At 37.8% G+C, this 23,448-nt stretch overlaps 1 protein-coding gene and 1 pseudogene across 2 annotated transcripts in view; both read right to left on the bottom strand.

Annotated features, from left to right (window-relative positions):
- Positions 1 to 23,448, bottom strand: part of Rps6ka5 (ribosomal protein S6 kinase A5) — a 172,494-nt gene that overhangs the window by 20,606 nt on the left and 128,440 nt on the right. Inside the window, exons 6-9 of one of the 2 annotated variants that reach the window (XM_038337483.1) lie at positions 19,596 to 19,679; positions 17,559 to 17,662; positions 5,037 to 5,187; positions 1,196 to 1,357 (exon numbers count right to left, since the gene is read on the bottom strand). In XM_038337483.1, coding sequence (XP_038193411.1) covers positions 1,196 to 1,357; positions 5,037 to 5,187; positions 17,559 to 17,662; positions 19,596 to 19,679 — 501 coding nt within the window. Of the gene's footprint in view, positions 1 to 1,195; positions 1,358 to 5,036; positions 5,188 to 5,722; positions 5,836 to 17,558; positions 17,663 to 19,595; positions 19,680 to 23,448 lie in introns of those variants that run through there. The other variant, XM_038337484.1, reaches the window with a different exon arrangement.
- LOC119818759 lies at positions 2,653 to 2,883 on the bottom strand (annotated as a pseudogene).

Genomic DNA, 23,448 nt, shown 5'->3' with positions numbered 1-23,448 from the left:
AAGAGCTACCTACGGACTGCTGGCCACATGGCACTCAGAGTCCCAGAAGCGAGAACAGTTGATGCTTGTGCTCAATGTCACTTTTTCTTCTCAATCCAGGACAGGACCCATCCCTGTCTGTCCAACATTCAGGCTTATCTTCCCGTTTCAGTTTACACAATTAAGAAAATCTCTCCGCCTGTGGAGTTCAGGCAGCCTGGTCGACTCTACTAAAGGCAAATCAGGATGGCCACGTCTACACAGAGAAACCCGTCTTGAAGAGAGTGGGGGGCGGGGGTGAAAGGGGAGGAGGGAAAGGGAGGGAAGGGGGAGGAGATGCGGGCTGATAGGAGAGGAGAGGAGAGGATAGATGCGAATCTTTGAGGGAAGTGAGAGTTTGGCTTCTGCTTCCTTCTTCGTCTCAGAAACCCCTCCCCTCTTGCATGCTCCAGACACCACCAACTTAATGTAGCCAATCCCTTCTTTAGACTCCTCAGTGGCCCCAGATTCTGTCAAACTGACCGTAAACATTAGCCCTCACACCTACTGCTGTACTTTACTCACATTATTTGCTCCTCCAGACCAGTTATTGGCCTCCCTTAGCCGTCCTCACCTTTCCCTGTTGCTCTATACAAAGAAGCCTTCTACAAACCCAGTCTTTAACAATATGGTTTAATACTAAATATTTTATAAGAACAGAATAAAAACTAAAATATCATAATTTCCATATAAGTCTCAACAAAAATGAATTCTCAAGTATAAAATGAACATTTACTCTTAAAAAACAAACACAGGCTAGGTTTTGGTGCACACCTTTGATGGCAGCAATGGGGAGGCAGAAGCAAGTTCAAGACTAGCCTGTTCTATATAGTGACCCCCGGAACAGACAGGGTTACATATCAAGACCCTGTCTCAAAACACAAACAAAAAACCAAAAAATCCCATTAAAACAAATAAAAAACAAAACACTGAAATTCCACCTTCTCCCATCTCACAAACAAAACACCCCCTCCAGCAAAGAAGCCCCCAAAATAAACCCAAGAAAACTAATAAATCTGCTATGTAGTAAACTGTAAGCTTCATGGTAGAACCTAAACATATCTCTGCATTTAATTCTGAAGCAATCACAGAACCCTGATTGTAAGACACCAACAAAACCCTTTTACTAGGGAAAACTGACTTTCTCCGAAGCACACTTGGCACACTGACACATTACCTGAAACAGCCTCTCTGAGCTCTGAGGCAGGGCTGCAGGAGAATAGGTAGGGTCCATTTCTGTGAACTCTTCAGCAAAGTTACTCACATCTAACTCATCCCGGATCACTGGTTTAAATGGAGCAGGCACTTTTTTGGCAGCTAAGTCATCCCAATTTATTTTCTAAAGCAGAGAAAGAAGATTGTGATACAGCGGAAATCAAGAAAGTCAAAACACATTATGAACAACAAACATGATTAAACTCTTTTTTTTAAGACAGGGTCTTCAGCTCTGGCAGACTTGGGACTCTATGTCAGTGATTCCTACCCTCCCTAATGCTGTGACTCCTTTAAGGTAGTTCCTCAAGTTGTGGTGACCCCAAACCATAAAATTATTTTTGCTACTACTTCACAACTCTAATTTTGCTATTGTTATGAATCATACTATAAATATTTGTGTTTTCTGATAGTCTTAGGTGACTCAGGTCAAAGGTTGGGGGTCAGGCTGAGACCCACAGTAGACCATGTAGACCATATGTAGACTATGCTGGCCCTGAACTCAGAGACTGATTGCCTCTTTCTCCAAAATTCTGGGATTAGAGTGTGCCACCAAACCTGGCTAAGACTTGAGTTACTAATAAGTGGGATTAAAAGTAAGAGTGCATATTTTACACTGAGGGTTAAAAATATTATTTTTCTAAGCAGGATCCCATTTTCAGACTGTAGCATCTGAAATGAGCCTGCTGCTTTTCCACCTCAGGAACCTCAGTGTCCTCTAGAGGGCACCAAGACACTCTGGTTCACCCTGGATCTCCCTCAGAGATAAAAGAAAAAAAAATTACTTTTGTCCTGAGCTTTGAAAGAAAAGTATTAAGCCAAAATGAAAACAAACAAACAAACAAACCAACAAGTCCCTCAAGCTGTAAAATACTTCTATAAAGGGCTTCGACAATTTCTGTCAATGTGATACTAACTCCTATTTTCTAGGGGCTCACTGATCTCTCCCCTTCCACTGGCTTTCCCTTGGGTTACCTGGACAGATTACTAAGCAAGAGTGTCATGAGTCAAGTGTTTGTTTATGTTTAAACAACACCGCCACAGGAGCTCTTTTCTCATTCAATCCCATCAATATCTAGATACTGCCTCTTGTCTCCCCCATACACACTATCTGAGTAACTGACATGTTTTGTATTATTCAAATTCAACCCTCTGTTGTTTATTTATGCTCCTCCTGTCAATTAAAATACCTTTAGATAGTAGTCACTGAATCAAATCTTAAAGATTAGAATAGTACCTATCCATGTTCCAGTTAGTGCTCATTCCTCTATGTGTCTGTAATGACTTTTTTATGGTTACAATAAACACTTATGTAATGTGAGGCATCTGCAGAGCAAATAATTCTTAAATTGTGAATCAGGTTGAAACAACTTCATAAAAATATGCTGAGACGAGGCACATCCATGGATCTCAACTACAAGATCACTTTTTTGCCCATTCTTCTTTCTCTTTTCTTTCCCGAATAACCTCTTTCAGATAGGGTTTAAGGTAGGATTTGCCTTCCCCATACTTTATCCACTACTCCTTAGGCAAAGATCTGTTGCCTCATGCTCAGGTCCAGGGCTCTCTTAATTCGAAACATCCTGTCATTATAAAGACCCTCAGGAAGCGTTCAATGGCTTCTTCTACATCTTCAGTCTCATATTGTATCATCTCACATTAAATCCAGTTTGTTGAATCCTGTAGCATTATAATACCATTTCTGAAAACCATCCAGCCATGTGTACAGCAAGTCTGGCTGCTACGATGACCTGAGATTCAATGACTTCTATTATAGGCATACGGTTTGTGCCTTACTTGCTGAACAAACATTAAGGAAAATTCCAGGGCAGGTGAAATGGCTCAGTAAAGTACAGGTGTTTGTTGCCAAACATGACAGTCTGACTTTGATCCTCAGGGCCCCACACTGTTAAGAAAAGAACCCACTCTCAGGAGTTGTCTTCCCCTCCCCCACTAAAACTTTTAAAAGAATCTTTAAAAACAACAAACTTGTAGAATAAAGGGGAAATTTAAAGGAACATGTTGTTACCAAAAGAATGTTCAATATGTAGAAAATTGAATGCTATTATTATTCTTCCTACTTCTACACTATTATACAGAAAAGATCATTTAGATCTTTGTAAGCAATTTCTGACCTACCCCTATCATTTAAAAACGAAAGAAATTACATAAATCAAAATTCTTATTCCAAGCTATCAAGCAAATAAATACACCCATATTCTAAAGACACACTGCAACACTCACAAGTACAGGGAACAATAAAAAGAAGGTTGTAGAAAAAGACAATGGAGGCATTCTGTTTCAATTTTACTTGTTAATTTTTAAGCCAAAATATGAACAAGATATAATGTTTGTTCAAAAAGTGCTATTTCTCAACCAATGCACAATACTTTTTCATTTTATTCTAAATGTGTTTGTCTCTGTTACTAAACTTAGTATGTTTTACAGTAATATTTTAAAAACTGGTTGAATAGAATAAAATACCCTGTTTGCAGAGAGAATTTCATTTTTGTGGTAGAGCACACCTTTAATTCTAACACTCAAGATATAGAGGCAGGTGGATCTCTGTTAGTTCAAGGCCAGCCTAGTCTACAGAGTGAGTTGCAGGACAGGCTCCAAAGCTACACACAGAGAAACAGTGTCTCCAAAAACCAAAGGAAAAAAAAAACCAAAACAACAACAAAAAACACCATAGAGAGAGACAGAGAGACTGAGATCTCATTTTCAATGATGATATCACCTCCACTCCTTTAGCAAAGGACAAAACCTACACCCTCATGCATGCCAGGCAAGTGCTCTACCATGGAGCTACACCCAGCCTTGTTTATTTTATATTTAAAAAGCAATAAATAACACTATGAAAGCTTAGTTGAAATAATTGTTTCTTCTTTGCTTGCTATACTTTGTTCATCTGTTCTGGTGATAATAATACAAAAGTTTACAGAATAAAAACATATAATGTGGATGAATCCTCCAGACCATTAAACATTAAGGGCATGCCTGTTGATATGTAAAGTCATGTAGAAGGTATATGTTTAGAATTTTAGAAATGAGACTATGCCACCCCAGGTTTTACCATTTAGACTGAAATTACTAAGAAGCATCCCACCCCATTATTTGTTATTTGGAATAAACTGAACAAATGAAATTGGCAGGCATCCTACTGCTCTGTGGAATAGTGTCACTTAGTTTTTTCAGAAGAAAAGCATTTTATAGAGAAAAGAAAGCAAATGGAAACTTATGCCACAGACACTAAGACACCAGCAGGCTCAGAATATTCTAATATTGTTCCCAGAAACAGAAGGGGCACTGGAATTGGTGAGCGAAAGCTGAAACCCAGTATAACAGCACATGAACTCCTACAAGAGATACACATACCCTCAGTCCATGAGCAAACCCCAGAGTCACCTACAGAAACCATTACCTAGAATTCGACCAGCTGTGTCCAACCCGCAGGCCACACCCAACCCTCAAAGACCATGAATGCTGCCTAACACAACATAATAAACCTGAGAAAAACCATGAGATTTCAGGGGGCAATATTTTTTGGCAACTCAATTGCTCCATTTTCAAGCATGAGCTCTGTTGCTGATAGCATCCTGTCTCAGTGTCAGAGGTTAGACATAGCTATAAAGAAAATGTAATGCTATCACGATCATCTTCACTTCTAATGCTCTCACATCTACAGAAGTAGAATTCTGGCCCTTCCTAAATGGTATCTGTTATAAGAATTGGGGGACTAAAGTATAAGTGAAAGGGGGAAGTGACACCAAGAGGGATTAAGTACACTCATCTCCTAAATTCACCTCAAAGAAGAGATGTTCTTTGATTTCCTCTGCATCCCGGGGGCCACATCCCAATCGCTTCTTGGGATCTTTCATCAAAAGATGCTGAAGCAGGTCTTTAGCTAGAGCGCTCATTTCCTGAGGATATGGAGGCTCACTTTTTAAGATTCTCCTGTGGATAGATGAAATTTGGTGTTAGAACAACCAGAGATTAAAGTTACAGCAATGGATATTTTAGTGAAAACAAGTATGGTGAAACATTTTGAAATTGAACCATATATCAAAGATGAGTGGCTAGGGACATGACTCAGAAGATAAGAGCACTTGATGCCAGGCCTAAGCACTTGAGTTCAGTCTCTAGACCACAAACTGTTCCTTAATCTCCATATGCAGGGCAGGGCACATGTGTACCACCTCCCTACCACCTAACAAACAAACAAACAAATCAATCAATCAATCAATCAATCAATCAAATAAAGGGATGAGCAGGAATTAAAAGAAATCACTGGATTATTCTTCAGTATAAGTCAATCTTGATAAGAAACTATTATCTCAAGTATTTCACCAGTGAAAATTCAAAAGAGGGACTTTGGGCTAGACTACACCTCCCACGTACATTGGGAAGGATCCTTTGACTAAAGTCTTTCAACAACTCTTAATAACTTAAGGTGAATTAACTCAAGAAAGAACTGTAGTCTCCCCCTCACCTCACTTCTTCCCAGTAGAGTAGCAATCCAAAGCGAACGAGGGAGGTCAGCCAGGACAGAACAGCCAGAGCCACGTGACTATGGGTTAAGTATCACTGTCTGCAACTACAGCTTGGTTCTCGGGGTGAGAGCATCTGCTTCCCTACATGCTATCATAAAACAGACAAGCTCCATGAGGAGTGGGAGTCACAAATAGTGAAAAATGTGTTTACCAAGTTTGCTGAGAAATGTATTCTGTGGTCGTATTAAACAACAACAATCCAATACAATCCAAGTGTATGATTTCACCTCAGTAATTTAATGATAAAAATGAGATCAGTGAAATAGACAATCTTAACACAGTACACATGGTGATAAGGTTCATTACTATGGTTTACAACAGATTGCTGCATTGTATAAGTTAATAACTATTACAGGACTGGGGATATACTTAATCGGAAATCCCTTGGCTAATATGAATTACTAGGTTTAACATCCAGTACCACAAACCTAAACCTAAATATAACAAACAAAACAAAACATCAAACAACAATAAAAACAGGTAGAAAAAAACCCCTAAAACATAAATGTATGAAAGCATAGTACAGTCAGACCATGGACTTCCAGGCCAGATGGAGAATAAAAGTTGGCTCTTTTCCTTATTGGGTGTTTGACCCTGAGGTAACTAATGAATTGCTTTGTTCCTTGGTTTTCTCACCTATAAAATGCGAGTAACAACAGTATCTACCTAAAATGAGTATCACGAATTAAGACTTGAATAGTTACCAAGGCAGTACATGGTATAGAGCAAATGCTTAATAAGTGTGAAATACTGTTATAGTCTCTCATTTAATGTAACCATAAAGCAGACAGAGAAGCTATATCAGCTAACCACTGAGAATCATGATATGATACTGGAACTATAATTTTTGGCAGAAAATTATAGCCATGATGCTAGTATCAAAGCTAATTATATTTCTAAACTTTATTCTGGGAGCCAAAGAGAAGACTGGTACAAGAAGAGGAATAAGCCATTTCGCTCTTGCTATCTAACCGTCTGTTTCTGCTCAATGACTGCAGCGTTTTCAACTCCAGCAGAAGCAGATGAAGCAGACCACTCCTTAGAGTAGGCCCAGGCATACCCGAGAAACCAGAAACCCTTTCTCAGAGAAAACCAAACACAGCTTTTCCCATTTTTATACGTTTGCTGTACTTTTTTGGGGAAAGAATTACTTGTGTAAAGGACTAGGGGTGTAAGGGTGTGATCGATCGGCAGTTAAAATTAACCAGACTAGCTTTAATAAAGAATATTTAGCTTTAATAAACTTACAAAACTAGGGTTCCAGCGATTCAGGAGCGCAGGAAACAAAAAGAGGAGGAAACAAACGTACATGGGTGTTTTATAGGATATTTGGGGCCCGGGGGGGGGGCACATCTTATACAGCACGCGATTGGCTGAAGTTCCCCATCATAGGGGTACAGACAAGCATACTGTTGGTGGCATTGCCTATTGTTGCATCCAGATGGAGAAATATGCACATGGCTAATGTCATCTTAGGATCCAACTCTATACCATCCACTACTTAAGCTTTATCATGGTTGCAATGTCTGCTGGAAGTCTATCTACTATGTACCCTGCACAGGGAAGACCATCACCTAGTCTAAAAAACACACAGAGCACAAGTACCCACCTTGGTGGGCATGTCAAGAGGAGGAACATCTAAAAACAATAGATGGCACTGTTGTAAAGCTCAGCCTGGAAAAAGGCTCGCAGACAGTGGTCAACACTGGACGCTTGTCTCATACATACATGAACTCTCAAGGGTGTGCAGGAAAGCATGCCCACATACAGAGAGCCGACAGGTGCTATGAAGCAGGGAGAAGAACAGGAAGAAACAGCTAAAACTGAAAGAATTTCTGCTGGAAACTGGTGACAAAGTGTGGAGATGCATAGGACTGAATCCCAAGTCACAATATGACCAAAATCAGGGGTCAACTTAGCAGATGGAGATTCGTACTCCTCTTCGGCTTAGAAGCAGGAGGGAGGAAGCATGAAGGAGCCTAGGAATGAAGGTGGTGAGGTACTACTTCATTTGGTGTGGAGAAGGTACCACTTGATGAGGTGGAGAACGTCAGAGGCCTATTCCTGTGGCAAAGGTGCAGGGCTAGGATGGGTTCTTGGTCAGTGAAGAGTGGCGAGGAAAAGGGTCTATTTAGCCTTTACTCTGCGGGGACCTAACTCAGGTTTACCTTTCTCTTACAGTGTCCTTGAGCCTAGTGGGTAAAGTAAAACAATTTAAAAGGAAGGATTTATTTTGTCTCAATTTCAATCTTCAGCTGGCTTGGCTTTGTTACTGTTGACATCAAGTAATGCTTAATACACTGATGGTGGTGGGGAAAATGGAGTGGAACAAAGATGCCCGTTTCATGGGGGCTGGCAAGAAGACAGGAAGAAGAGGCCAGGACAAGATACAAATTTCAAAGGCTACACATCTCTTGGAAGCTGGTAAGTAGATATAGGAAGAAGGTCCAGGACAAGACACAACTTTCAATGGCCTACTTCTTCAAACTAGGCCCACCTCCTAATATTTCCAGTTTCCCAAAACAGAACCAACCACCAACAGAAGTCAAGCTTTCAAACCATGGGCTGTGGGGAGACACTTCCTACTGAAACCATGACACATAGATTGTGTTTTCATTCAACCTTACATTTTTTCCACTTCATGACAATGGTATTGGCTCTCATGCTCGAGTTTCCTTGTGTTGCCAGAATCTCAGAATTACTCATAAGACATCCTGAGTTAAAAAGATTTCAATAAATCTCATTCTCATCTTTTCTAATACTAAAAAGGGGTGGGTAAGCTATTATGGGGTATTCACTCAACAGTATATTATAGACACTGCAAACTTATGCTTACAAAGAGTTGGTGACTAGAGAATGCTTATGACAAAATTTAAGCAAAAACTGTGAAACACAAAATTTCTTGTCTGAATAAAATACCATACCAATGAAAAAGTCTAAAATAGTATCTATCAAAATATTCTGTTTAAGGAAGGGCTCTAAGCTCCCACCCTTAGCTGAGGAATTACTGACAGTTGATGGCTTCTGGGGAGAAAAAGTCAGTTTTCTGTAAGGGTGTGGCTCTGGTAGGTCACTATGTTCGAGTGGACTGCCCTACACCCATGAGTATATGGACAGCACAAATGGGACTTCATGGGTTATTAAAAAATGAGGGGGCCTGGGCAATGGTGGCGCACACCTTTAATCCCAGTACTCGGGAGGCAGAGGCAGGTGGATCTTTGTGAATTCGATACCAGCCTGGTCTACAAGAGCTAGTTCCAAGACAGGCTCCAAAGATAGAGAAACTCTGTCTTGAAAAACAACAAGAAAGAAAGAAAGAAAGAAAGAAAGAAAGAAAGAAGGAAAGAAAGAAAGAAAGAAAGAAAGAAAGAAAGAAAGAAAGAAGATAAAATAAGGGAGTGTGCTGTGGAATAATATTTCTGCACACTGTGAATATGTATCACTCTCACTGGTTAATAAAAAGTCTACAGGCCGGTAGCTGGGCAGGAAGTTAAGTGGAAAAGCCAAACTAAAAATGATGGGAAGAAGGGCGGAGTCAGAGGAGTCACCAGACAAACACAGAGGGAGTAGAGATGAATGTGCCATGTTAACAAAGGTACCAACATGTGGGAGAGGGTAAATAAGGAATATGGGTTAACTTAAAATGTAAGAGCTAGTTAGTAATAAGCCTGAACTACTGGCCAAGGATTTACAATTAATATAAGCCTCTGAGTGCTAATTTGGATGTGGCTCCTGTACAGGAGTGGCTCAAGGAGAAATTAGGGGGAAGAACGAGAGATGAATATGATCAAAACACTTTGTATAAAATTCTCAAAGAATGAAACTATAATATTAAAAAAGAAAAGATAGATAAACAAACAAACAAACAAATTCTACTTGTCCCAGGCAGTGGTGGTACACATGCCTTTAATTCTAGCACTTGGGAGGCAGAGGCAGGAGGATCTCTGAGTTCAAGGCCAGCTTGGCCTACAGAGTAAGTTCTAGGACAGCCAGAGCTACACAGAGAAAACTTGGCTCAAAAAAAAAATCCTGTTTGCCTCTGGGGCAGTATTTGTGTTTCTGAAACAGGGTCTCATCTCATGTAGCCCATGAGAGTGAAGAACTGGTTATGTAGCTAATGATAACCTTGAGCTCTTGATTCTCCTGTTTCCATGTGTAAAGTATTGAGATTACAGCTGTGTACATTATGCCTAACTGTTATTACTGACAGTTTCTCTTGTGCATGTTTTAAACTATTATAAACATTACTTTTAGAATAGAAATAAGATGAACTTCATTTCAGAGTCACTGAGAAGAGAACAGAGTGTGGCAAGGGAATCTAGAACTTTCCATGCACAGGCCCTCGGGTGCTGCTGTACATAGTCATCACCACCTGCAAGGCATTCTTTCTCCTCCAATGTAGCTCCATTATGACTACTTCCCTGACAACCTGGTCCCCAAAGAACCATACCTCTTCTGTACTTCAGAGTGCCTTACCACTCACACATTTATTAAAAAATGTGAATTTTGATGTATTTCTCCCATGCCTTCCTACACATACTTAGGACATGGACTAGGCCTTTGTATTTTGCTTTCTCCTTAGAAAAATTAATTAATTATTTTCCTATTGTTTGTAAGCCATAATTCGACAGTATTCAGAAAGGAGCATCTACTAGACCAGGAAAGAAAACAGCAGTGTGGAAATAAGCATCCTCAGAGAGACAGTGTGAAGTAACTTCCCCGTCGCCATGTACTTGATCCCAGCCCAATTTCACAGCAGCTGGGTGGGTCCTTAGGCCAAATAAACCTGTCCTTAAAAAAATATTATTTATTTATTTATTTATTTATTTATTTAATCTGTACACCAGCAGTTGCCATCATCTACTTGTCAGGGTTGAGAATTTACCCATTATAACGTGGGTAACTTCTCAGCTTAGATGATGACATGTAGTGTACTAGGACTGTGCCGACAATTCCATGAGGGTATGTTCCTTCCTCTAGTCGTGGGACTGACTGCAAAGGGGACAGAACATTCCAGGCTATCACTTCACTTTGGGTGTTATGAAGTCCTCACTTGGTCCCTATAGCTTGTTCCTCCTTTAGCCAAAGCAGTTTACTCACTGGAAGCAAAGATTCTTTGGCAGCTTTGTCTGCTTTTGAAGAACCTTTGCCTACCCTCAGTTATCCAGTAGTTTCTGCATGAGTTATAAATACAGTTATGAACTTTAATAATGTTTCATCTTCTAGAAAGCCATCCAAGCACATATATAATGGTCCCCAAAGACTACACCGCCTAGTAACAATACAGGCACCTTAGTCAAAGCTCATTCTAGAATGTTCACGATACACTTTCAGCCCATATCCCTGTCACTAAGTGGTGTGCTGCTGTGTACTTCTCCTCTTTCATATAGTTACCTTATTTTCCTCTTGCATGCCATACAGTTCCCGTGTCTCTAATCCTATTCCTGGAAAGCCTCTGACACGTGCCCACTCCTGCCACCCCTTCTGGTGGTCAAGGAAGAGAATCCTTGTTTTTCACAGGCAGGAAAAACTGCACACCTGACTGAAATATGTTGGGGAAAAGAAAAGGCTCTGCCTACCTCAACTTGTAGAATCTTGTCCAAAAGTGGCAAGTATCACCTAATGTTTACCACCCTTCCTCTGTGTTCAGGGCTTTGTTAGCACATCAAGATGCTGTGTCTCCTCTCACACACAGTCAGATCATTGGTGGATTTGGCTTATCAGATGTGCCTGAAGGCATCTTCAATTGCATTGGGAAAGCTTTTAGTAAAAACTAGGTTCTCACTGCCTTTCCTATGGCTTTTATTGGTGAAACACTTCTTTTTTCTTTTCTTTCTCATTTTTTTTATTAAAGATTTCCATCTCCTTCCCTCCTCATCCCCCTTTCCTCCCCTCCCTTCCACCCATACCCCCACTCCACCCCTCTCCAAGACAAAGAGCCATCAGGGTTCCCTTCACTATGTTAAGTCCAAGGTCTTCCCAGCTCCCCCTAAGTCCAGGAAGGTGAGCAACCAAACTGACAAGGCTCACAGTGAGCCCGTCCATGCAGGTGAAACACTTCTTAAACCTCTCCCTTCCTATACTTTTCGACAGATCAGCCAAAGCTCTTGAAGCTCCGAGTTCCTATCCACTCCTTTATTGCTATCAGAATACCATTTCCTACAAGGTCTACAAGATGGTGATGGTAGAGGGTGCAGAACACAGGCCCTGGGGTTCTTTGGGACCAAGTGGTATCACATGACAATAAAAACAAAGTTAACATTTGGAGCCCCCAGAAGAATATAATTAAAATTAGTTTTTACTTTTATATATTGTCCACAGTTTCCCTTCCCTCCTCTCCTCTCGCTCATTCACCAACTCCCATCTACACCCCCCTCCATCCACTTACTCCTCCATCTCCATTCAAAAAGGAGCAGGCTTCCCATGGGCTTGAACAGAGTATGGCACACCAAACTGAGGTAAGACTGTGCTCCTCCCCATGTACAAAGGCTGGGCAAAGAATCCAGCATGGGGAACAGGTTCCTAGCTTAGCACCAGGGACTTACTGCTAGGAGCATTACGAACAGATTTCTTTGATGGTGTTCAAGAGAAGTATGGTTACTAAGGGGCATAGTATCATTAGTTCTCTGTTTGGGTTGATAGAGTAGACTGCATAAATAATTCCACTGTGTATGTACTTTCCTACTACGTATCTAATTTTAATCAAATGCACACTCAACTACGTAGATATAAAATAGTAAATAGGGGATTCTTTCTAAAAGTTCACCTGAGGACACAATTTTGTTTTATTGGGCATTCACCCAAACTAGTTCAGGCTGGATTGATGTTGTATCTACTGGGACTACATCTGAAGAGAAATTAAGTTTTAGCAGTCAGGTGGGGGAGAAATGTACTCTATTGTTCAGAGAGGACTATGTATCTTAGCACAAGTAAGGGTCTTAGGCTGTCAAGTGCACTATTAAAAGAGGAGTGTATATCCAAGTCCCAGGTTTCTAAACTATTCCCTACATTTGCCTGCTTCGATGTTTAGAGTCAGCAGAATTCCTCTACATTCTTGAGAGCTCGGGATCAGAATTAACAGGAAAGATAATTTTGGCATGTTTTAAGAGGGAAAACAGACACAATTAAACCAGATCAATATGGGATATAGTATCCATGAAAATGCCTACTTACCAGTCCTTTCAGTGACAGCATGGGACAAGTAAGAGATTGCACCCACACCTAAGAAGAGAGTTTAACTTCCGGAAGAAAGTTGGACTCTTAGGTTTTCTTCTCATTTGAAGTTTTTACTATGAAATTTGATAAATTAACCAAGTATTTTTATTTAATTTTAGACTATCTGTAGACAGCAATAGCAAGCATATAACATGAATAATACATTATTTGTATCAAATAAAATTACAGATAGTAGGGCTAAGTTCTTAAAAATCATTAAAATTAAGGAGCAGAAGAAGGGCTTCGTGGCATATGCCTTTAACCCTGGCACTCACTAGGCAGAAAGGCAGGTAGATCTCCATGAATTGGAGGCCAGCATGGTCTATGTAGTAAATTCCAGGTTAGCCAAGGCTACATAGTGAGACCCTGATGTGGGTTCCCCTCTGTATGCTGTGAATGCCATTAGTTAATAAAGAAGCTGCTTTGGGCCTATTGCAGCACAGAATAGGGCAAGGCAGAATTCCAAGCAAACAGATGTAGAGAGAGTAGGCGGAGCCAATGATGTGCCACGGAGCTGCCGCAGGAGACAGACAACCACGAGCCTCATGGTTAAAATATAAAATAATAGAAATGGGTTAATTTAAGATGTAAGCGCTAACTAGAAATACACTTAAGCTATTGGGCAAACAGTATTGCAATTAATATAGTTTCTGTGTAATTATTTCGGGTCTGGACGGCTGGGAAACAAAAGAGCAGCTTCAGCTAACAAGACCCTATCTCAAAACAAAATTCTTACATAAAGAACGCAAGAATTCAAGCCAGGCGGTGGAGACCTTTAATCCCAGCACTCAGGAGGCAGAGGCAGGTGGATCTCTGTGAGTTCTAGGCCAGCCTGGTCTACAAGAGCTAGTTCGAGGACAGGCTCCCAAACTACAAAGAAACCCTGTCTCGAAAAAACAAAAGACAAAAAAACCAAAAAAGGAATGCAAGTATTCAAAGAAAAAAGATCTCTACCAACTAAAACATTTAGAGATAAGATAATGAATGACACACTTATCTCGATGATACATTTAAAAGAACAAACTATGAGGGATTTATATCAGTAAAAGGAAAAGATGGAGTAGGGCAATTCAGTCATCAAAAGCCACTAAATGAGTACATTAACACCAAGTTTTAAACAAAATTAATTAACCTGACATTGTAGATAACTGATTAAAAAAAAGAAATTCTATTTTAATTCTTGAACATTCATTTGTTCTAATTTAAAGTTTTCAGACAGATGATTTCATGATCTCTCACTTGCTAAAACCAAAATGCTAAATGGTTGAAGGTAAGGAAACAAAATCAATTTAAGTGTGAATGCCACTTGAAGAATTTCTGCTATCATAAGCAATATACTTACTTCTCCCTACAGGCAGATAGAACTAGAGTGGGAAGGGAAATCATGGCCTAAAATCATCACGTCATGATGATGGCCAAGATTTCCTAGAATTCTGAGGTATTTTTTCCAAAAATTAATCTATTAGTTTTTTTTAGATGGGGTATCAAAGTTCTGCCTAGGCTGGCTTCAAAGCTGTAACTGTTGAGACTCCATGACCAGCTGGATTATGGATATGGATCGTTACACCCCACCTGAGGAATTTTCAAACGATCAAAAATCCATTTAGAATTAAAATTTAAAAACAGTACTTAGAATTTTTGTAATAGGTATAATTTTAGGTAATTTTAAAAAAAGAATCCTTCTCATTTAACTTAGGTATTAAGTAAGCTGGAATACTGAAGTTTTTTACTTCTGAGTCTGTCCTGGAAAAGGTACATTTTACTTTTTTACTTTATTGATGTACAATGGATACACAATAAATTCACACAAAGTTAAGCGGATGAAGCCTGCCTTGTATATGTAACAGTGAAACTGGCAAGATAATGAAGAAACCCATCCCCTCCCTTAGTTTCTCATGTTCTTTTGTGAATTTTTCCTTTTCTTCTCCCTTGCCAGTCCCACACCAAGCAACATTCTGCTTTTTGTTAATATAGATGAGCTGACATTTTCCAGAACTGTAATCATAGATTAAAAACTCTATATTGTTGGCTTCTTTCACCTAATACCATTATTTTTAGATTTATCCAACTTCTTGTTTGAATTAATACAATATACACTTGTACTGCTAAGTAGCTCTTTATTTGCATGGACACACCATAATTTGTTTAACTGCTTGTTGACAGATACTTGGGTTACTTCCAGTTAGGGATCACTTGCTGCTGTGAAACAATCCTCTTGTACACGGTAAAGATTTGCCACTTGAATTGGTTTAATAAAATGCTGATTGGCCAGCAGCCAGGCAGGATGTATAGGTGGGGAAACCAAACTAAGGATGACAGGAAAGAGATGGGCAGAGTCAGGAGATGCTGGTCAGATGCAGAGAGAGCAAAATAGGCATGCCATGATAAGAAAAGATACTGCCATGTGGCAGGCCATAAATAAAGAATATGGGTTAACTTAATATGTAAGAGCTAGTTTATAATGAGCCTGAGCTATTGGTTGAGCATTTACAAGTAATATTAAGCCTCTGTGTAGTAATTTTGGAAGTGGCTGCCAGGTATTTGGGACTGAGTGGCTCCAAGACAGAAAACTTATGCCTACAACTTACTGTACAAATTTTTGTAAGGGTATGCTTTATTTTCCCTTGTATACACCTAGGACTAGAATGGATGGCTCATGTAGATGTTCTGCTTTCTAAAGAAACCGCACATTCTCTGACATTGTACTATTGATACTATACTATTAAGCTCCCCTGCTCATACTCCCTTACATTTCCTCCATATTCTTACCAACATCTAACATGGCCACCATCTTTATTCATTACCACTTGAGTGAGTATGGGAGTTTTGTACTGTGGTTTGAACTTGCATGACACTGCTCACCTTTTCACGTTTATTTGCCATTCACTGATCATCTTCAGTGAAATGTCTATTCAATATTTTTGCCTATTGTATAAATGAGGTTGGTTGATTTCTTAAGTTTTTAGTTTTCTTTATATGTTTTTATACCTTTGTCAGATATAGGATTTGAAATTTTTATGCCAGTGACTTCCTATATTTATTTTCTTAATGTTTTGAAGAACAGAGTATTTAATCTTGAAACAGTCTAGTTTATAAATGATTTCTTTATTGACTGTTCTACTTAAGACATTTTTTAGCTTACCCAAGGCTACAGTGAATTTTAGAAAATTAATTATGTGGAGAGGGACACAAGCTCCACAGCACATATGGAAGTCAGAGATAACTTTAGGGAGTATGCTTCTACCTTTATGTGGGTTTGGGGATTGAACTCAGGTCACTAGGCTTGGACAGCAAGCATCTTTATCTGTTGAGACATTTCAGATTTTGAAAAATGTTTTCTTCCAGAAGTTTTATAGTTATAACATTCACATTTAGACATACTGTTTCTTTTGAATGGATTTTTCTATATAGTAGTATTTATTTAAGTCTTTCCCATCTGAGTAGTCAGTGGTTCTAGCATCATTTATTAAAAAGCTCCGAGCAAAATGACAGGTCTCTTTGAACCTCTGTCAAAAGTCTGCTACCTGTACATATAGTTTTATTTCTGGGATCTATTCTGTTTCACTGATCTTATTTTCTTTTCCTTCCCTTTCTCCTTCCCTTCCTTCCTTTCCCTCTCCTTTCTTTTTTCACCTTTTAGAGACCAGGTCTAGCTATGTAGCTGGAGCTGCTCTAGCACTTGCAAAGTTAACCAGGCTAGCCTTGAACTTGTAGCAATCCTCTTGTTTATACCTTCTGAGTACTGGGATTGCATCCATGCAAATTATTCAGGATTCATCTGTCTGTCTTGACACCAAAACCAAAGTGTGCAATAATTACAGCTTATGATAAATCTTGAAATCAACTTTGTTCTTTTTCAAAGGTAATCTGACTAGTCTAGGTCCTCTTCATTTCTACCAGAGTTTTAGAACAGATTGCCAATTTCTATGTACTAAAACAACAACAACAAAAAAGCCAGTTGGAATTGTAGTTGTATTGAATCCACAGATCTATTTGGAGGAAAATAATTATACTTCAAATAAGTAACTATAAAATAATGTTATTGTGTACATTTTTGAAAAACAATAATTCTGCAAGTCTCTGGGTTCCCATCTCTCCTCTCAGACACTCCAGTCAGCAAACTAGCTGTCTAGGTTTCCCTAGATTATCAGTTCCATTTCTTCAACGTCACATGGGTTGTCGTTCCCTGTGCTGTATCCTGGGAGCTCTTAAGGTAGTCATTTGGGGGTGATCTCAGGGCATATCTTATTTATTTTCTGTAGCTCTGAAACCACTGCCCTCCATGCCAGATCTCCAACGTCTTCAAAACTTCTGTTTCATATATTTTGTCTGTCATTAAAATTGTTTCAGGCAAGAAAGCAAACTGATCCCTGCTATTTCATCTTTACCGAAGTGGACTCAATATTTATTTCTGTAAAATCTGTCCTTAACGTTAGAAGATTCAAGGAAAAATAGGACAAAAACGTAACATTGCAACTGTGATACTTATTAAGAATGAACAGAGAGTAACACCCAGAAAGCCTACAAGAGGCTAATTTTATGACATTTGTTAAGTCTTACCTAGATATCTCAGCCTGGGAATTCTTTTCTCCATCAACAGTGAAAGGAGACGCTCCCGTTAGTAGTTCATACATTAGAACACCTAAACTCCACCAATCAACTGCCTATAAAACAATAACAATTTCATTTCGTAGACTCAGCAAATAAAATGTGTCACAAAAAGAAGACCAAAATAAAGTTACATACTTAAAAATATTTCACCAAAAACATTTTTCATAGCTTTCTGTCCCAGGAGTATTAAATTAATACATAAAAGAGACATTTTGCAGAAAAAAACTATGTAATACCCAGAACTGAAAGTGTTTTAATGATTTCCTAAATCAGTTAGTTTTACCATTGTTAATTTAAAACAATTTAACTTAAAATTTATTTCCTTGAAGTTTAGGTAGGTGGAATATTGAATTTATGGCCTGGGAACAAAAAAGTGTCAACCAGCATTTTATAAAGCATTCATGCCCAAAGAATAAGATAGACTTCCTTAAACTCAAAGCAAATACGTAAAATTCTTACACAAGGGTGTTACTTTTTAAACAGTCCTCTAAAAATAAATTTCTCTTACAAACTATGTTTATGTATTTATGTCAATGGGATGTTTAAAATAATAGAAAATACAATGTACTCTAAACTGGAAATTCATTTATAAATACAATTATTTGATCAAAAATATTCAAGAGACAATATTTTTGGCTAGTTATATTATGGATCCTAGCCATGCAGAAATTCTATAAACAGGGTTTTCTTATTTGAAAATTAAAGCTCTAATAAGTAGTTAATTTTTAAAATCTAAGTTATAAATTCCAACTGAATTGCACAATAGCTTTAAATTATATCATAAAGCAAACTAAACAAGCATTTCAACTCCTGAATTCATATAAGCAGTTCCAATGCCAGTTGAGTCTGACCTCAGAATGTTCTGTATTGGGCACGAAACCATGCTCTTTGGCTAATACAACCTGAGATCAGATTCTAGCCACTGGCCAGTAGCCACTGCCATTCAGACTTGGGGAACGGGATTGCTAGACATCAGACAGGTCATCAGAAAGGAGACCATGTATTCACCCCAGATACTGGAATCATACATGTGTGGTGTTTTGAAAGAGGATGAAGGAGAGGAAAACAGTAAGGACAAGCCAGCCAGAAATCATTTGGAGAATACTATTGTTAAATCGAAAGTGAGAGGAAAGTATTACCCTTTAATACAGGATAGAAACATGACCTCTACAGATTTTATAATGACTTAGAGCTGACAGCGTCTTTATTATCGTCATTGGCACTTTCATGTACAGGGAAGAGAAGAAGGGGGAAAAGCAAGAAAAGGAAAAAAATATCAAGCTCTTTAGAGGGTTAGGAAAATATAATGTATTTTGACTGTAGAATTTTCCTTTTAAGGTTATGTGCTATTTCTGTTGGAGAATAATCAACAAAGTAATCAATATCTTTGTAAAGTTGACAGCAGAAACTGGGAATAAAATATGACTGGTTTTCTTTTCCAATTGTCTCTCACCATCTCGGTAGAAAGACTTATTAACCAAAGGTGGCAACACAACCACCATCCATTTCTGTCTGTTTCCTGAGAACTTAACTATGCTAATAAAGCTCTGCCAAAATCTTTCTCCATGAGGCAGAGAGGAGCCACCTACACAGCTTAGGTATTCAGTCACACTCCTGTGTTACACTTGGTTTAAATGTCTCATACAACACAAAAAGAATAAGTTTTTTTTTTTATAATGGAGTCATGGTTGATACTTTTTTTAAGCTCACAGGTTCTTCCAATGAAAATGAAATGTACAATTATTTGAAGAATAACTTCAAGGTCTCAGCTTTAACAAGCATGTCACTCTACAAAGCAGAAGATCTTCATCAATGAGACCTTAAAAGGAAAACCAACTCATAGTGTGTTCCAGTACACAAAGCAGAGAACGAATGAAGGTAATAAGAATCAGAGTGTTTAAAGACTGTACTGGAACTTATTAACTGGGATTCACTCTTACTGTACAATTTACGGAAACACAAAATAGTATCAAAAGTAGAACATACCTTATCATGTCCTGAATCACCCCCTCTGACAATATCTGGTGCCATGTATTCAATAGTTCCACAAAAAGAATAGGCTCTTTCAGTCTTGAACAAACAAAAAAAAGGGGGGATTTGATTTCAAGCTAGCATGACAAGTAACGCATGTCACTGGTTGAATTACAGCAGCAGTAGCAGAGGTATAATCTGCCCAACAGACCCTCTGTATCACGGCAAACGTCTGCCTACTCAAGAGGGTACTGGGTAAACACCTGAGACAGATTTCTCATGCCTGAAACACCACTGTCATGCATCAACCCACTCACAAATGAATCCGTTTAATGCTTCTTTCTGTTATTGTTTTTAGTGCATGCATATTTCAGTTACTAGTTTCTTTAACTGTTCTTTCTCAGAAATGGAAACAGTCCCAGTAGAGTAACATGAACTAACATTTAGTAAATGAAGGCTTTTATTTCCAAATATGCAAAATTGCAAAAAATACCAGAAACCTTTGAGGAAGGTCAAAGGCCAATGAGTAACTGAAAACCTCTTTCCCCATCAGTGGCACTGTTAATGGCTTATTTAAATGATGAACAAAAAGTGTCTTGGGAAAAGAGTGGTCTTTTAATGACAGCTGTTGATTTTTTAAATAAAATTTTTTAAAAATTTCAAAAATTCTAATTTAATATATCAATCTCAAAGTTAGTTTAAAAACTTTTAAAAAATCATAATTACCAATATATTATACCAATGCAATAAAAGAGAAAGTTAATATTAAGACACACTAAGGAAAATTTTATATATATGTATATATATATATCACATATATAGAGCTATATATTAAGAGCGCTTTATTTTAATGGTGGCATTAAATTCATAAATTCATAAATGCCAAGTGTGGTGGTACAGACACATATATAATCTCAACATTCAGGAGGCAGGTGGAGCTCTTGAGTTTGGTTCAGCTTGGTCACCTAGTGACTTCCAGGCCAGGCAGAGTTATATAGTGACACACTGTCTTAAAATAAAATAAATCTATTTTTATAAAATTTTCTAAGATGAAAGATCTCTAATTTGTATCTTATTTCTCCATCAACAAGGTTTCAAGAAAAATAAGCACTCCTTTTATTTATCAATTTTAAATGCGACGAATGCGTATTATTGTAGTTGTGACATAGAAGTGATAGAAGGCTCCTGTTTTATTGGTTTGAGGTTAAACAAATCCACAGAAACAATGCTTTCAACACTATGAATTACACTACTCATCATAACATACATACACAAAAATAAAGTTAATATGGTTTATGATGATTCACTTCATTCCTTCTATATTCTAGGACACTGAAATACTATTTCCCCTAGGAACTAAAAGAAGTAACTTAGGTATGGGAAAATAAGGAATTTTTGTTGTTGTTAGCTGGCAGAATTGTGCTTTTGAATGACAATGTAGATCATGTAACACATCTCTCTGCTTCATTATTTCAGGACCAAATTCTAATACAGAGGCAACTACCAAAACGATTAGCATTAAATAAAATTGATTTCACCTAAATTTGTGAAAAGGCCATAATCTTAAATATTTCATCATTCAGAAAAACATGCATTAAGATGTATTCATCTGATTATTAAAAATACTTCAAAATTCATTTCTAAAAAGCTCATTAAAACAAAACATGGTTTAATATATTTATTATTTTATAGCTCTTTTTAAACATAAAGCAAAAAACACTGCATAGCCAAACTCTAGAAATACACAAAAATTAGATCATTTGATAGCTCCTTTAAAAATTTTTATTTTTTGTGTATCAGTCTTTGCTTTCATGTATGTTTATACACCACATTCATGCCTGGAGCCTCTGGAGGCCAGATGAGGGCACTGAGCATCCAACCCAGGTCCTCTTCAGAGCAGCTACCAGTCTGAACCATAGACACATCTCTTCAACTTCATTTGGTATTATTTTAAAAGATAACATTAAGATATCTCTAAAACACTAAATGCCAAATCGAGTTTGAGAAGTCCAAAAAGAATTCTCCAAACTTAATGAGTAAAGATTTGATGAGTTTAGAAGTATTGCTTCTCTTGATATTTGCCTAGAAAACTAGTCTTGTAGGCAAATCTAATAAAACTTTTGTCTCTATTTATAGGTGGCTTTGCTTCACATATTTTGAAACTATGCTGATTTCCTTCCCAGTGTGAGGCAACAAAGATCAATTTTGAATAAAAAGTTCAATGGGACTGGTGATTTAGTAAATATGGCAATTGCCAGCAAGCCCGATGACCTGAGTCTGATAATCAGAATCCATATAATGGAGAGAACTGATTCCTCTAAGCTGTCCTCTGATCTCCACAACTGCATGTCAGTCCAGACATGTATACACGTAAATCAAATTTCAAATTAAAGGTCTCGAAAATCTGTGTTTTCTTCTCTAAAACACTAGATACTTGTAAATTTGATTTTTAAAAATATATGAAATATATGTATTGGTTAATACTGGAAAGATGTGGTAATCACTAGCAGCCATATTGTATTTTTAAAATCTTTTCTACTGGAAATAGAATTACATCATTTTCCATTCTCCTTTCCTCCTTACAGCTCCTCCCAGATACCCACTCAAACCCCTCATATTTCCCTATTTTCAAGTTGGAAACTTTTTCCTTTATTATCATTATGTATGTATGTATACAAACATATATAACTACAATCTAGTGAGCCCACTGTTGTTTGTGTGTATACGGTTTCAGAGCTGACCACTTTAAACTGGACAAACTATAAGGGGCTCATCCCTACAAGAGGCTATACTACATTCTAAGTCATGTTTTATTTTACCTGAAAGAAATAACTGTATATCTTATTTCTTTATTGTTGAAAAATCAACTTCTAAACAATTCATGCATCACTGAAAGACAAAATGACTATGAGTTTTAAAATAGTAACAATTACAGAAATCAGAACTTGAGAGAGATAGCTAACGGCTCTTTCTACAAATTATTATTTGTTATTTAAGAAAACAATTATTAGTGAGATAAATATAAGATTCCAAGCTTTGGAAAACACACACACACACACACACACACACACACAAAAAAAACCTTAAAGAGAATAAAAGGAACAAAAGAATTAATTAAAGAAGTGGCAAACTTTGGGGACTGCGTAGAGTATATCTTACAGAAGACTAAGGGCAAACACGTGGCAAGACAGATTGTAAGTTGTTAGTGTTGGTAATTTAAAAGGATACTACAGAAGTATAACAGAAATTAGAAATACACAGAAATTCTATGAACAAATAGAGGCCAAAGAATTTTAGACATAATGTTATTTTATATAAAATTACAACTTACCCAAACTAAATCAAAAGTAATTAAAGTCTAAATATACTTATGTGTTTATATAAGTCTTTGAGCTGTTTGTCATGAAAATAGGAAACAAAAACATGGGCCATCCTAGTTGTGGAAATGCATTCATTCAAACTTAGAGAAGTTTGTAAACTTCTGTATATAAAAAAATCTGTAAAACTATTCCAAATGCATTTTATTGAATCAAAACCTTGATATCAAAATCAGAAAAATGCAGTATCACTAAAGGAAATTACTCATCAACTTAAATAATAACATTTCTAAAAAATATTAATACAAAAAGCCAATGAGTAAAGAAATTCATGAAACGTGAAGTTTGTTCTAGAAAGTGAAAGATGCTCTATCATGGAAAAACAAGGCTGACAATGGGGGCTGACTGAGAAGCCACTGATAAAGGCACTGGGACTTGTTTTTACGGCATGTTCTGGTCTTTTGGGACCCTAGTCTATATGGATGCACAGCTCCCTAGGCCTGGATGTAGCGGGGAGGGCCTTGGACTTCCCACAGGGCAGGGTTCCGTGC

This window comes from Arvicola amphibius, chromosome 7 (assembly GCF_903992535.2).
Source record: "Arvicola amphibius chromosome 7, mArvAmp1.2, whole genome shotgun sequence".
In the NCBI taxonomy this organism is placed as follows: domain Eukaryota; kingdom Metazoa; phylum Chordata; class Mammalia; order Rodentia; family Cricetidae; genus Arvicola; species Arvicola amphibius.
This window is presented reverse-complemented; position numbering and strand designations above follow the sequence as displayed.